Raw genomic sequence first — 13,115 nt, forward strand, 5'->3', positions numbered from 1 at the left:
GTGCTCTTGGAATCATGGAATTAATGAAAGCAGATGAAGTAAAGTTGGATCAACATCTCTGGCTTATTCAAATCAAGGAAGGCCTGCAATTTCAGGATGAGGAAGAAGAAGAAAAGGAGTTATGTGTATCCGTTTTTGGTGTGCCCAAGGAGCTGTTGACAGTAACGCCAGAAGCATATATTCCGCAGTGCGTCTCCATTGGACCTTATCACCATTGGAGGTCCCAACTGTTCGAAATGGAGAGATACAAAATAGCTGCTGCGAAAAGATTTGAGAGGACGATAACCGGTAAGTTCGAAGCTGTAGTGGAAGAGATGAAGAAGTACGACTGGCAAATCAGGAACTGCTACCAGAAATTTCTTGACTACAGGGAGGAAGTCCTTGCATGGCTCATGGCTCTAGACGCGTCGTTCGTGCTCGAGTGCATGCAGTTCTACGTCAAACGAGCGGATCGCACTTCTTCGCAATAGTCATCCCAGGTGATGCGATTAGGCAGAGTTTTAGATAGAACTCGCAGAAGTGCAACCCATAATTCAATTATGAGAGATCTGATGATGCTCGAGAATCAGTTACCTTTGTTCCTCGTGCAGAAGCTGCTAGAAATGCAGTTGGGTTCTCAAGATAAGGCGGAAGAAAGGCTTTCCAATCTGGTGAGTCTCGTCTGTCAAGAATGGTCGCCATTTATGTTGAAGATGCGGGATAGTTCAAGGCTGTGCATAAAAGAGAGGGGTCACATATTGGAGGTGCTATACTACTCTATTGTCCCTGCAGCAGCAATGGACGATACCATTTCTAAGAAGAATGATGACGAGAATGTCTCTTTGCCGGACTCAACCTGCATAACGCGTGCTCTGAAAGCTTTATGGAACGTTCTCTCCTCGTTAAAAATCAGTCTTGCTCAACTCTTGTCGGCACTCTCTGAGCGTGTCTTAAAAGGGAGGCCTGTCCAGTTGGTGACGCAGTTGTCCACGAATCTTGTCTCTGCTTTTGAAACTCTATCCATTAAGCGCAAAGATGAAAATGATGAGGAAACAGATGAGGAGAGAGGATATTCCACAGTGGAAATTCCTCCAACATGTGACGAACTAGAAATTCCCTCGGTCGCCGAATTATACTCAGCAGGAGTAACATTCCGTCCAACTGACGGAGACCTTACCACAATTCGCTTCGACAAGACCAGTGCAACTCTTTATCTTCCCAAATTGAGGTTGGATTCCAGCACAGAAGTAGTTCTCAGAAATCTGCTGGCTTTCGAAACTTCGGTGGCTCCTGGCGCTCTGATCTTCACTCGCTACGCTGATTTCATGAACGGCATCATCGACACAGTCGAAGATGTTCGGCTGCTGCGAAAGAGCGGTATTATCTACAATCACCTGGCAGACGACGGAAAAGTCGCAAGCCTGTGGAACGGCATGGGTAAATGCGTCCAATTGACGCGAGTTAAATATTTGGACCAAGTTATAGCGGATGTGAACAGGCATTATAATAACAGATGGAGCGTAGCTGCGAAGAAGTATGTAAACAAATACATATTTCGTTCATGGCAGCTCCTCACTGTGTTGGCCGCGAGGATACTTCTGCTTCTGACTTGCTTCCAGGCTTTTTGTTCTGTGTATGACTGTAAGCGTTGGTGGAGCGACAGTAATATTTTGCAGGACTAAGCCTGTCGGAAGTATTTTATCTTCCAATTACCGATGCTGACGCCCATTTCTTCTCCTTGATATACCACTTCATTTACTTTCACAGGGTACAAAAGTTTTTGTCTCTTTGAAGCTGTCGTTGTCAAAGTATGCTACCCTTACAAAACACATTTGAAATTTTGTGGTGTCTATTGAATCTAAGACAATAAAATCATTTATAAAGCATTCTCTTATTTTAAAAAAAAATCAAAACAGTGGGTTCTTTTTCTTGTTGTTGTCAAGTTTACAATCAATACAAAACACATTTAACATTTTGCGATTGACTTAAGTCACACACATTAAGCTTACACTTCTAGATTTAGAAGTGTTGAACATTCATAGTTGACTACATTTTCTAGGCTTAATATGTTGCTTAAGGTGTGTGGTCACACTACAAATACACTTCTAGGCTTAAAAGTGTTAAAAGCGTAAAGTTGACTAACATTCTCTAAGCTTAATATATTGCTTAGCATGTGTGGTTTAAGGCTGGCTGACATTTTGTGGTGTCTATTAAATCTAACAAACTAAATTCATTCATAGAATATTTGTTTTATTCTTAAAAAATATATCTTTATGTTTGTATTGTTTGAAGTTCATTGGTTCTAGATTTTCTTCATGCAATGTAATAAATTTTGTAAGTTATCAATTGTATAATTTAGTCAATTGATGTTCTAATTATAATTTCTATATTTTGATATGAAACTTTATGCCTTCAAAAAAATTTAGGTGTGCAAGAATTTTTTTAAGAGGGAACCAACCAATAATGTAGTAGGAGTGTACATTTGCACAAGAAAAGCCTATTTATTTTTTGTGAGAATGCAACTATAGATGTATAGAGAAGGAAATGGAGGGGAAAAGTACTCATAATCAAGCCAATAGAAACAATTAAATTGTAGGATAAAAGTTTAAAGACTAAACTAGATGATAATGTACCTTGAGTAAATGAGACTATATTATAAAGAAATTTAATATGATAGGAGGAAATTAAAATTGGTAATCAACCTCAAGGTTTCAACAAAGTTGTATAAAAACCATTAGATAATGAGTAAACCTCAACAATCAATGTTGTTGAAGATAAACAATATTGACCTAGGTGGTATCTGTAGTCAAATGATGGTCATCCTTGTTGATGTAAGATCATGCCACCTTATTTAAAGTTAAATAATATAGCATTGTTATACCAAGCTATTCCATTTTTTAAACTTTCATGTACCAAGTAGAATGGACGGATTCCTCCTTATAATTTGGGTGTTGATTCACATTCTTATATAGGTTTAATTGAAGCTAGCAATTCGATAGTCATACATTGTCTAAGTAGCGGGGTTCTATTAATCTGGATTGTCTTGAATTTAATACCATTCTAATAGTTATTGTAATATCCACTTCTCTAAATATGGTTCTAACTTATTTTCCTTCTCTTTGTATGATACCATACTATCAAGTTCAAAGCCAATCATGATTATAAATATTCACTTCTAGATGCAACAATTCAAAAAACTAAAGAAGTATATTCAGTGTGGACTCAAACTACAACAAATATCACCTTTGAATTAGATGAAAACTTACGATTACATGAATTACTATAGATAAAAGGATATAGCCCTTTGGAGATACGAATCTTAGTTATAGCACTAGTTTTGTGATTCTTGTATTTGGACATTGAATGTACTAAATATGCCTAGTATTATACATATTGTTAAATAATATTTGATATAAATGTGATACTTATCATATTTGATAAAATCTTATTTCACATCAAGTATCATTAATCATATTCAAAACCTTATTTAATTAACAACATACCATAATTTCACTTATCATTTTCTATGTGTTACTAACACTTCCTTTAATGATTTAATTATGCAAAATTCTTTCTTAATTTATATTGCTCAATAATTAATTTAGGTCTTAAACTATTTTTACATATATTTGTACTTCAACCTATTAAATGACAAGGCAATAATCACTTTACCCAATTTATTTATCCAATACAGTTAGATATGATAATGTCTTCCAAATTCACCTTTTTTTAAAAAGGGATTAAATTGATAATATTTTTATATAAATAATGATTAATTTGTTACATTTTCCTATTATAAAGGTAGTACAAATAATGTTAAATCATACAATCACTATGTATATACTTTAGTCAACTAACAATTGCTATTAGATTAATTCATATTCTTTATTTTGATTTATTTTCTTTTGTTCTTTTTTGTTTTTAAGTGGTTTGTTTGTGTTGCTTGGCTTTCCTTTTTCTTTTCTTTGGGTGGTTATTCTTAGGGGTTTTTTTGGTCACCCATCCTTTTAGGTGGTCTTTTTTCTTTTCCTTTTTCCTTGTTCCTCGTGCCCCCCCTACCCCACTCCTCTTTATATTCTGTCTCAAATATGCATCTCAACATCTTTCATGTTTGTAGAATTATTTTCATCCTAATGATGAATCATGGAGTGTGATTCAAAACGTTGATGGGAAAAAAATACACACAATGGAATCCAAAAAAATACATTAGAATACAAAATGGATTGTGGGAATCTCATAGCTTTAATTCATGTTTGTCAAGCATGAAGTTTACTTACTTATTCATTGATTTTAAATAAATTTTAATAAAACTAAAAAAATTGGAGATGATGCACATAATGATTCATCTTATAGAATTCAAGTTGATTATTAGTCCCTTCCTTATATAAGGCGAACACTAATGTTTTCATCCACAATAATTTATAATTAAATTGCTGCCTGAAAATGTTGTGATATTATTTAACCTATGGTTTTATGTTATTTATTTGTTCAAACCATTTTCTATTAACATTTGCCATTTTTTTAATTAGTAGCTGATATTTTCCAAGGTTTTGGAGAAATTTTTTGAAAATAAATAAATTGATGAATTAGGAGGAAAATTTAAAAGAGATTTTTTAATGTTAGTATTATGCATGCAAGTATGATGACAAGTAAAGGTTTCTTTATGCTAACATTAATGATGGAGCTAGTATTCATAAAAAAATCAAAATTTTCTTAATGCTTACATTAAGACTAGAAATGGCCATTTTTCTTTTATATAAATTCCATTGTAACTCCCATTTATTACACTCTAGTTTGAGTAATGGCAATGATGAACTTAGTAGACATTCTTGTATTTTTCTTTTAGAACAAATGACTCCGTGACATAATTTGTGTAAAATTTAGAGGTCAGATGCTTGCAATGGTTTCAATGAGTTTTTATTTTGTGTTTATAAATTTATACACATCTAGAGAATTTTTGTTGTGTTTTATTTTATTCTAGAACAATTATGTTTTTTTATATCATTGGTAGCAGTAGGCATATGTCCCCTATTTATTTATTTTGATGAAACTATTATGTATTGATGTATAAATTTTAGTTTCTATATATTGTACTCGATAAGTGTTGCATAACAATCTCACTACATGTCCACTGGATTTGTGAGTTTCCCTATTATAATGAGGAGGAATTGGAAAATATAAATGATATTAGGAGTACCACCTATTACCCATACACCATGATTTTTCAATGGGATGATAATGATAATTTATAATTGAACAAATCACACATTTGAAACTATTCTAAAAAGCTAACTATTTTTTGTTTTATACATAAGGATTAACTTTCGACATCTCTATATTGCTAATTTTTTTGGGTCTACTGAATGGGCTATCCTTATAAAGTGTGAATAATTAGTTGTTTGTATAAAAAAAGATTCCTAAAATCCTTAGTGTAACTAATACTTGGATGTGCAATTCCTAGTAAAAAAAAATTCTCAAATAGTTGTAGAAACTTTATTTTACATCAATTTTAATCCTAAGGACTAAAAGTTACTAATCATAGTTTGGATTTAATTTGTAGCTCTAGAATTGTGTAAGCTATATGTCCTCCTTAGTTTTTGGATAATAGTTTATTAGACCTAATACCAAATAGGCCCTCTTAGATGAAAAGTCCTTTTGGAGGATAGCAAGTGGCAAAAGATTTCATGGAAAAGAAAGAGAACCCATCTGCTATGTTATTTTGTAGCTAAAGTTGCATTGTCTTGCAGATTCATTTTATTAAATATAATATAAATTTGTACACATCTAAAGGCTAGGTGATATTGTTATTTATTTGTCAGATATATTACTAATTTTTATTATTCATCCTTTTCCATTTAAGCCCAATGCTTCTTTTGTAACATCTTTGTCTATATTGCTAAGATTATCTCCAAATATTATAAGGTTGAACTCTTTTGAAATTTTGTATAGACCTATTACAATCCCAAATTAATTCCTTTTTTTCAAATCAATAAGTAAAGAGACCTACAAAACAAAAGTGTCATTAAGAGGGAAGGATACAATAGGAAAGTTTAAAACTTTGGGATAAACTTCTTAATAAAATGGTAGGAGTAGTATTGAATGTGTAAGAATTCATAGAAACAATTAGAAATAATATTAAAAGAATATTTAGAAACTTCTAGAAATATAAGCCCCATTCTAGAATCATTGTATTGACTTGGGCTCCATTGTATGCATATTTAAGAAAGAAATGTTTATTGGGTGCTTTCATCTTGATCGTTTGGTTCAATAGGATCTATTTCATGTATAGACAATTTTTTATTGGACTGTATTTTATGTGTAGTGGGTAGCTATAAATAAGTCCCTTTGTTTCTACAATAAATATATCTAATCAAATAGGATCTATTTCATTTATAGATAAATTTTTATTGGACTATATTTTATGTGTAGTGGGTAGCTACAAATAAGTCCCTTTGTTTCTACAATAAATATATCTAATCATAGGAACAAACCAAGAGGTCATTCTCTATTATAGGCACTGATCATTTGTGGAATTAATATGTTTTATTCTTCTATCATATATTACCTAACGATTTGCCTAAAGATGGGCCAAGAATTAATGAAATCCAATCTTTGTATTTATAAATAAATAGTCCGAATTAAATCCATAGGATAGGAGACCATCCTCTATTATGGGTAATGGTCATTTGCAGAATTATTATATTTTGTTCTTCTAGCATATATTCCTTCTAATTAGAGCTTAAAAAACATTTCATGTACATATAGGACAAGAATTGATGCATTTTAATATCATCACTCCCTCCCTTATAGAAGACAAAGACTAATATTTTCACGACCATCATTTACAATTAAATTGATATTTTAAGATCTGATGAGAAAACAATTAATGCATTTTAATATCATCACTCCCTCCCTTATAGAAGACAAAGACTAATATTTTCACTACCATCATTTACAATTAAATTGATATTTTAAAATCTCATGAGAAAACTTAACTTATGGTTTTATGTTATTTCTTTATGAATTTTTTTTTTTTTTGTTTGTTAACTTTTTCTATTTTTTGACTGGTAGTTGATATTTTCCTAGGGCTTTAGGAAAATAATTTATTTGTGATATAAATAACTTAATTAGTATGTATTTTATTCATAGTTATTTATTGCATTTTACATCCTTCATTTCTACATGGCAACAACCTCTACATTCTAGTCTCTGTGAGCCTTAGCTATTTGTTGAGCTTATAATGTAATCAATTTTGTCATAATGCTCATCAATGGAGTATATTTGTAGCTGCATTTCTATTTCTATTTCCTCTAATATACAAGGAGACATTATCAACAACATATTCTTCATAGTATAGTATTATTAAATTCATTGAGCATTTCAAGAATATTTAGAGTTTTGAGCATAAATCAAATGCATTGATTGTTCAATTTAAAAAGAAAAATACTTTCTAAATAATAAAAGAAATTTTGGAGATTTAGCTAAATTACAATAGAGTTTTTGTCTTAAAAATTTAATTTGAGTTATTATAATTTCAATATGAATTAGTGACATAATAGGCAAATATTGAATAAAAGTTTCTACCATAAATAATGTTTATAAACATTATGATAATTTTACCTTGAAAAAAACTCCACCAACTCAAAAGAAATTTTTCATTTAATATATCACTTGAGATTTTCCTAAACACACTCATCTAATTAAATTCTAGTCATTTAAAATCATATATTTTTTGAGATGAAATGAAATTATTTAACAAGGATGTTATTATATGTTTGTTAAATTATAACTTGATGTGTAAAAAAAAATTAGTTTTGTAAGTGTCAAACTAAAATTTGGAGGTAGATCAATATAATAGTTTGAATATATATTTTGACATAATTCCAAAACAAATGCAAACTTAAACAATAAGTAGAGAATTGACAATGAGTAGCAATAGGACTAATTTTAAATGTAACTCTTGTAGACACATAAAAATGTCCTCATAACTATCATAATTCTTCTATTATTATTAAATTATCCTCATATATTATCATAATTCTTCTATTTACTTAAACATATATTATTATCTTTAAAATAAATTCCTTAATACTTTATGTATTAATTCATTAATTTATCTAATTCATTAAAATCCTTCTACATAAATCCATCTTAAATGAATACCTAATCTTCACCATATCACAAACTCATCCTCTATGTATCCCCTTAATTCTCCCAATCACATCAACTCGACAAATGTGGGATAAACAATGCTTTACCTCCATACCACTCTTTTATCCCACATTCTTACCAAATCTTGAAAGCACTCATGAGGATGCCTATAAAGCCTTGCTCCTCCTCACTTTTCAGCCACCTCTCACTTCTTGGAAAATTGAAAGTCGTAATGCTATTTTGAAATCTTTTGCATAATTAGTCTTTTGAGAGCCATAGCAATCATCACTTTTCTAATTACTTTCATGAAACAACCAATTCCATTCTTCCATAGCTTATTGTACATTTTCAAGTCTAGGAGAAATCTATTATCATATAGACATCTTGGTAGATAGGAAAATAAGAGAATCAAGCATGTCTTGAATACATTTTTGTGATTTTGTTTGTTTATTTCAAGTTTATGTATTTTTAAGGTAGTGTTCTCTTGGGATGGTGTTGGAATATTTATGAGAGTTCTCTTGATATGGTGTTGGAATAGTTATTAGTCTTGTTTGTTTATGGTTGGACATTTTGTGGGGTTCATAATTAGATTTTCCAGTTTTAGCATTGTACAAATTTAGATAATGGAAAGAAAATTAGTGTGCTGCTAGAAAAGATGACATAAAAGGGATTCCATAGCTACATATCATTATGTAGAATAGGCGTTAATTGATGAAAAATTATTAGAAATATTTTGTTTAGGAAGCATATGTATTAATTTTTATAAACAATTTATTTTGGCAATTTCCATTTTTTATATTTTTTTATACTATAGAAATCAAGTAACCCACCTATATATTATAGTAACAACATGATGTTAGTACGACACATCCCTTGATACCACATGCATTAAAGAAAAAATATTTATAATAAAATTATTTGAAAAAAAAAATTACATTATTTATTTTTTAATTTAAAATTATATTTTTACTATTAAAAAATAGTTTATTTAATTACTATTTGCTTATTGTTTTTCTTTTTAATATATTTATTTGATGTGTATAACACTAAATCCCTTAATGTGATTACACTAGTGCAAATGTAAATATTTGTTAGTGAAGACATTAACTGAAAATAATGAAGCTAAAAATAAAATATTAGCATCATTGACATTTTCACTTTCAAATTATTTTTTTATTAATCTTCCACATCCTTCGACCTAAAGCTTCGGACAATTTTGTTCAACGTGAATATGCATTTCATGTTTGTAAAGGTTTCAAAATCTTACCTCTTAAGCCGTAGAATAAGACTCGTAAAACTAAGTTACATGTGTCATCCTACAATCGTCTGAAATCTACTGATTTATGTTACTACTTACATATTTGTTTAGACTTTAAAAACTCACCTCTTTAGCCCAACAATAAGACTCGTAAAACTAGGTTACATCTGTCATCTTGAAATATCAGAGGGCCCTCTCCCACCATCTGCAGTACCATCTGAGGGTAACAAGTATTTATCATGCGATGTTGTACATATATAAATGATTTTCAAACTCTCGGTAGAAGTTCAGAAATTTCTCTGAAACTTGAAAGAAATCGAGGATCGGAGGAGAAAATCTAACCAGTGGTCCAATGCCACGTAAGAAATGGTGGATCAGGAGAAATAGAAACTCATATTTTTTCATCACCTTGACTTGTGGTGACGTTATATATGACACCCACAAGCACACACGATAAGAAATGCCACATCAGCATGTAAGCACATGTAGATGAGTTACCTAACAAGAAACAAACAAAAATGATCATTTTGTGTCTATGTTCAATGTCAAATAGGGGTATGACAATAGGGGTACTTTAAAGAGCCTAAAGAGTGGAAAAATTTAAATCTCGAAAATAATAGTTTAAACTATTCAGAAATAAGAAAAAACTATGAGATTCTAGTGTATAAAATTGATTAAAACTAATTAAGGATTATTTATTTATTTCTTACAATATTACTTCTAATGAAGATTATTAGATACCACATGACTCATCAAATGGAGTGGTGCTTCTTATATTAAGAATTTTACAATGGAGAGGTGTATGTTTGGTACAATATTTTCTGATAAATAAATAGCTAGGTAAAGATAAAGGTGTGTTATAGCAGACAGAAAGCTAAAGTCTCTCTCATGCATATTACATGTATTAGAAAAATAAAATTATTTTCAAGGTTAAATTATGTAAAATTTATTTAACATTGAAAAGACTGGTTATAAGTTAGTGACACGAAATTTGGTGGCCACAAAAATGTCAACAGTAAAAACATTTTTTACTCTAATTGCCCTTGTTATTTGTATCTACACCTACAAAAGTAAAAAAAATTAAAAAAATCATGTTTTGTATCAAATGTACAATCATGGACACAACACAAAGTGCCAAATATCGACCAGAAACACTTGATATAGGTATAGAAATGCTTTTCAAACTCTCGGTACAAGTACAGAGATTTCTCTGAAACTTGGAAGAAACCATGGATCGGATAAGAAAGTCTAACTAGAGTTCTGATACTATGTAAGAAATCAAGGATGTGGAGAAATTCATAGAAATGCACTTTGAGGAATTCAGGCTTAATCGTGCTATTTAGAGGCAGATACACAATAAATAATAATAGGTAGGATAAGCTTGGCGAGAACAACGTGCCTCCGCTGAAGACAGCGCTGGGCGGCTAGAGACAATGCTTGGTCAGCTGGTGATGGCATGGTATTTGCCGACAGTATTAGGAGATAATTAATTTATCTTCTAACAAAACTCAATTCGCTCTTTCGCTGGAGCCGAGGATGGAGCTATATATATATGACCCTCTGCCCAGTTGTTTTGTCACATTTGAGCTTTCGATCCTCTACGCGTCCAGTTGCTTTCTGTGATATCTCATCGATTGTCCACTTGGAATCATGGAATTAATGAAAGCAAATTAAGTAAAGTTGGATCAAGAACTCTGGCTTATTCAAATCAAGCAAGGCCTGCAATTTCATGACGAGCAAGAAGAAGAAAACGACATTTGTGTATCCGTCTTCAGTGTTCCCAACGAGCTGTTGGCAGTGAAGCCAGAAGCATATATTCCGCAGTGCGTCTCCATTGGACCATATCACCATTGGAGATCCCAACTGTTCGAAATGGACAGATACAAAGTAGCTACTGCGCCAAGATTTGAGAAGACCATAACCGGTAAATTCGAAGCTGTAGTGGAAGAGGTGAAGAAGTACGATTGGCAAATCAGGAACTGCTACCAGAAATTTCTTGACTACAAGGAGGAACCCCTTGCATGGCTCATGGCTCTTGACGCGTCGTTCCTGCTCGACTGCTTGCAGTACTACGTCAAACGAGCGGATCGGATTTCTTCGCAAGTGTCCGAGGTGAAGCGACTCGCCAGAGTTTTAGATACAACTCACAGAAGTGCAACCCACAACGCAATTATGAGAGATCTGATGATGCTCGAGAATCAGTTACCTTTGTTCCTATTACAGAAGCTGCTGGAAATGCAGTTGGGTTCGGAAGATAACGCGGAAGAAAGGCTCTGCAATCTGGTGACTCTCGTCTGTCAAGAATTGTCGCCTTTTATGTTGAGGAAGCGGGATAGTTCAAGGCTGTACATAAAGGAGAGGGGTCACATATTGGAGGCGCTATACTACTCTATTGTCTCTTTGCCGGAATCAACCTGCTTAAGGCGTGCTCTGAAAGCTTTATGGAAGGCTCTCTCGTCGTTAAAAACCAGTCTTGTTCAGGTCTTCTCGGCACTCTCTGAGCGTGTCTTCAGCGGAAGGCCTGTCCAGTTGGTCACGCAGTTGTCCACGAATCTTGTCTCTGCTTTTGAAACTCTATCAATTAAGTGCAAAGATGTTGAAACAGATGAGGAGAGAGCATATTCCTCAGTGGAAACTCCTCCAACACGCGACGAACTAGAAATTCCCTCGGTCTCCGAATTATACTCAGCAGGAGTAACACTGCGTCCGACCGAGGGAGATCTTACCAGAATTCGCTTCGACCAGACCAGTGCAACTCTTTATCTTCCCAAAGAGAGGTTGGATTCCAACACCGAAGTAGTTCTCAGAAATTTGGTGGCTTTCGAAGCTTCCGCGTCTCCTGGTGATTTGATCTTCACTCGCTCCACTGATTTCATGAACGGTATCATCGACACAGTCAATGATGTTCAGCTACTAAGAAAGAGCGGGATTATCTACAATCACCTGGAAGACGAGGGGAAAGTGGCAAGCCTGTGGAACGGCTTGGGTAAATGCGTCAAATTGACGCAAGTTAAATATTTGGACCAAGTTATAGCGGACGTCAACAAGCATTATAACAACAGATGGAACGTTGCTGCGAAGAAGTATGTAAACAAATACATATTTGGTTCATTGCAGCTCTTGACAGTTCTGGCCACGGGGATACTTCTGCTTCTGACTTGCTTCCAGGCTTTTTGTTCTGTGTATGACTGTAAGCGTTGGTGGAGCCAAAGTAATCTTTTGCAGGACTAAGCCAATCGGAAGAGTTTTATCTTGTAATTACCGCTGCTGACGGTCATTTCTTCTCTTTGATATAACACTTCATTTACTCGTACAGGGTACAAATTTTTTTTTGTTTTGTGAGACGGGTTCAACTCTGCCTTTAGGTATGCTGCCGTTGTCAAGCATACTGCCCTCACGAAAGAGATCTGAAATTTTGTGGTGACTATTTGAATCCAATAAAACAAAATCACCCATATCATTTAGGGGAAGATCATTATAGTTGAGCATGTATGAATGCTTGTGAGGGTTGCTGATACTTTTTGTTTCAATAATAGTACAAATAAAAATTATTGTTTGACACATAAAATATCAATTTTTGTATGTATATATTAATAATTACAATACTTTACATTAATAGTTGTGACTTTAAAGTTGTTATTGCTATAAAATATACCATTAGTTGTAAAAAGCAACAAGTCATGTAATGCCACATATAAGGGCCTCTTTTTGCATGACTATTGTTCTC

The 13,115-nt window shown here is 32.8% G+C and overlaps 2 protein-coding genes across 2 annotated transcripts; both read left to right on the forward strand.

Annotated features, from left to right (window-relative positions):
- Nucleotides 1–379: 379 nt before the first annotated feature.
- LOC131047261 (putative UPF0481 protein At3g02645) lies at nucleotides 380–1,661 on the forward strand. Its single transcript, XM_057981124.2, has one exon. The coding sequence runs from the start codon at nucleotides 483–485 to the stop codon at nucleotides 1,659–1,661; it is 1,179 nt and encodes a 392-aa protein (XP_057837107.1). The 5' UTR covers nucleotides 380–482.
- Nucleotides 1,662–10,503: 8,842 nt separating this feature from the next.
- Nucleotides 10,504–12,619, forward strand: LOC131047262 (putative UPF0481 protein At3g02645). Its single transcript, XM_057981125.2, has 2 exons — nucleotides 10,504–10,578; nucleotides 11,102–12,619. The coding sequence occupies exons 1-2, from the start codon at nucleotides 10,504–10,506 to the stop codon at nucleotides 12,617–12,619; spliced, it is 1,593 nt and encodes a 530-aa protein (XP_057837108.1).
- Nucleotides 12,620–13,115: the final 496 nt, after the last annotated feature.

This window comes from Cryptomeria japonica, chromosome 7 (genome assembly GCF_030272615.1).
Source record: "Cryptomeria japonica chromosome 7, Sugi_1.0, whole genome shotgun sequence".
Lineage (NCBI taxonomy): Eukaryota > Viridiplantae > Streptophyta > Pinopsida > Cupressales > Cupressaceae > Cryptomeria > Cryptomeria japonica.

Bases quoted from the DNA above. Each gene is read 5' to 3' on its own strand.
- LOC131047261 (XM_057981124.2), top strand. From the start codon at position 483: ATGCGATTAGGCAGAGTTTTAGATAGAACTCGCAGAAGTGCAACCCAT.
- LOC131047262 (XM_057981125.2), top strand. From the start codon at position 10,504: ATGGACACAACACAAAGTGCCAAATATCGACCAGAAACACTTGATATA. The intron at 10,579-11,101 runs GTACAAGTACAG...ATTCAAATCAAG, and splicing joins AAATGCTTTTCAAACTCTCG to CAAGGCCTGCAATTTCATGA.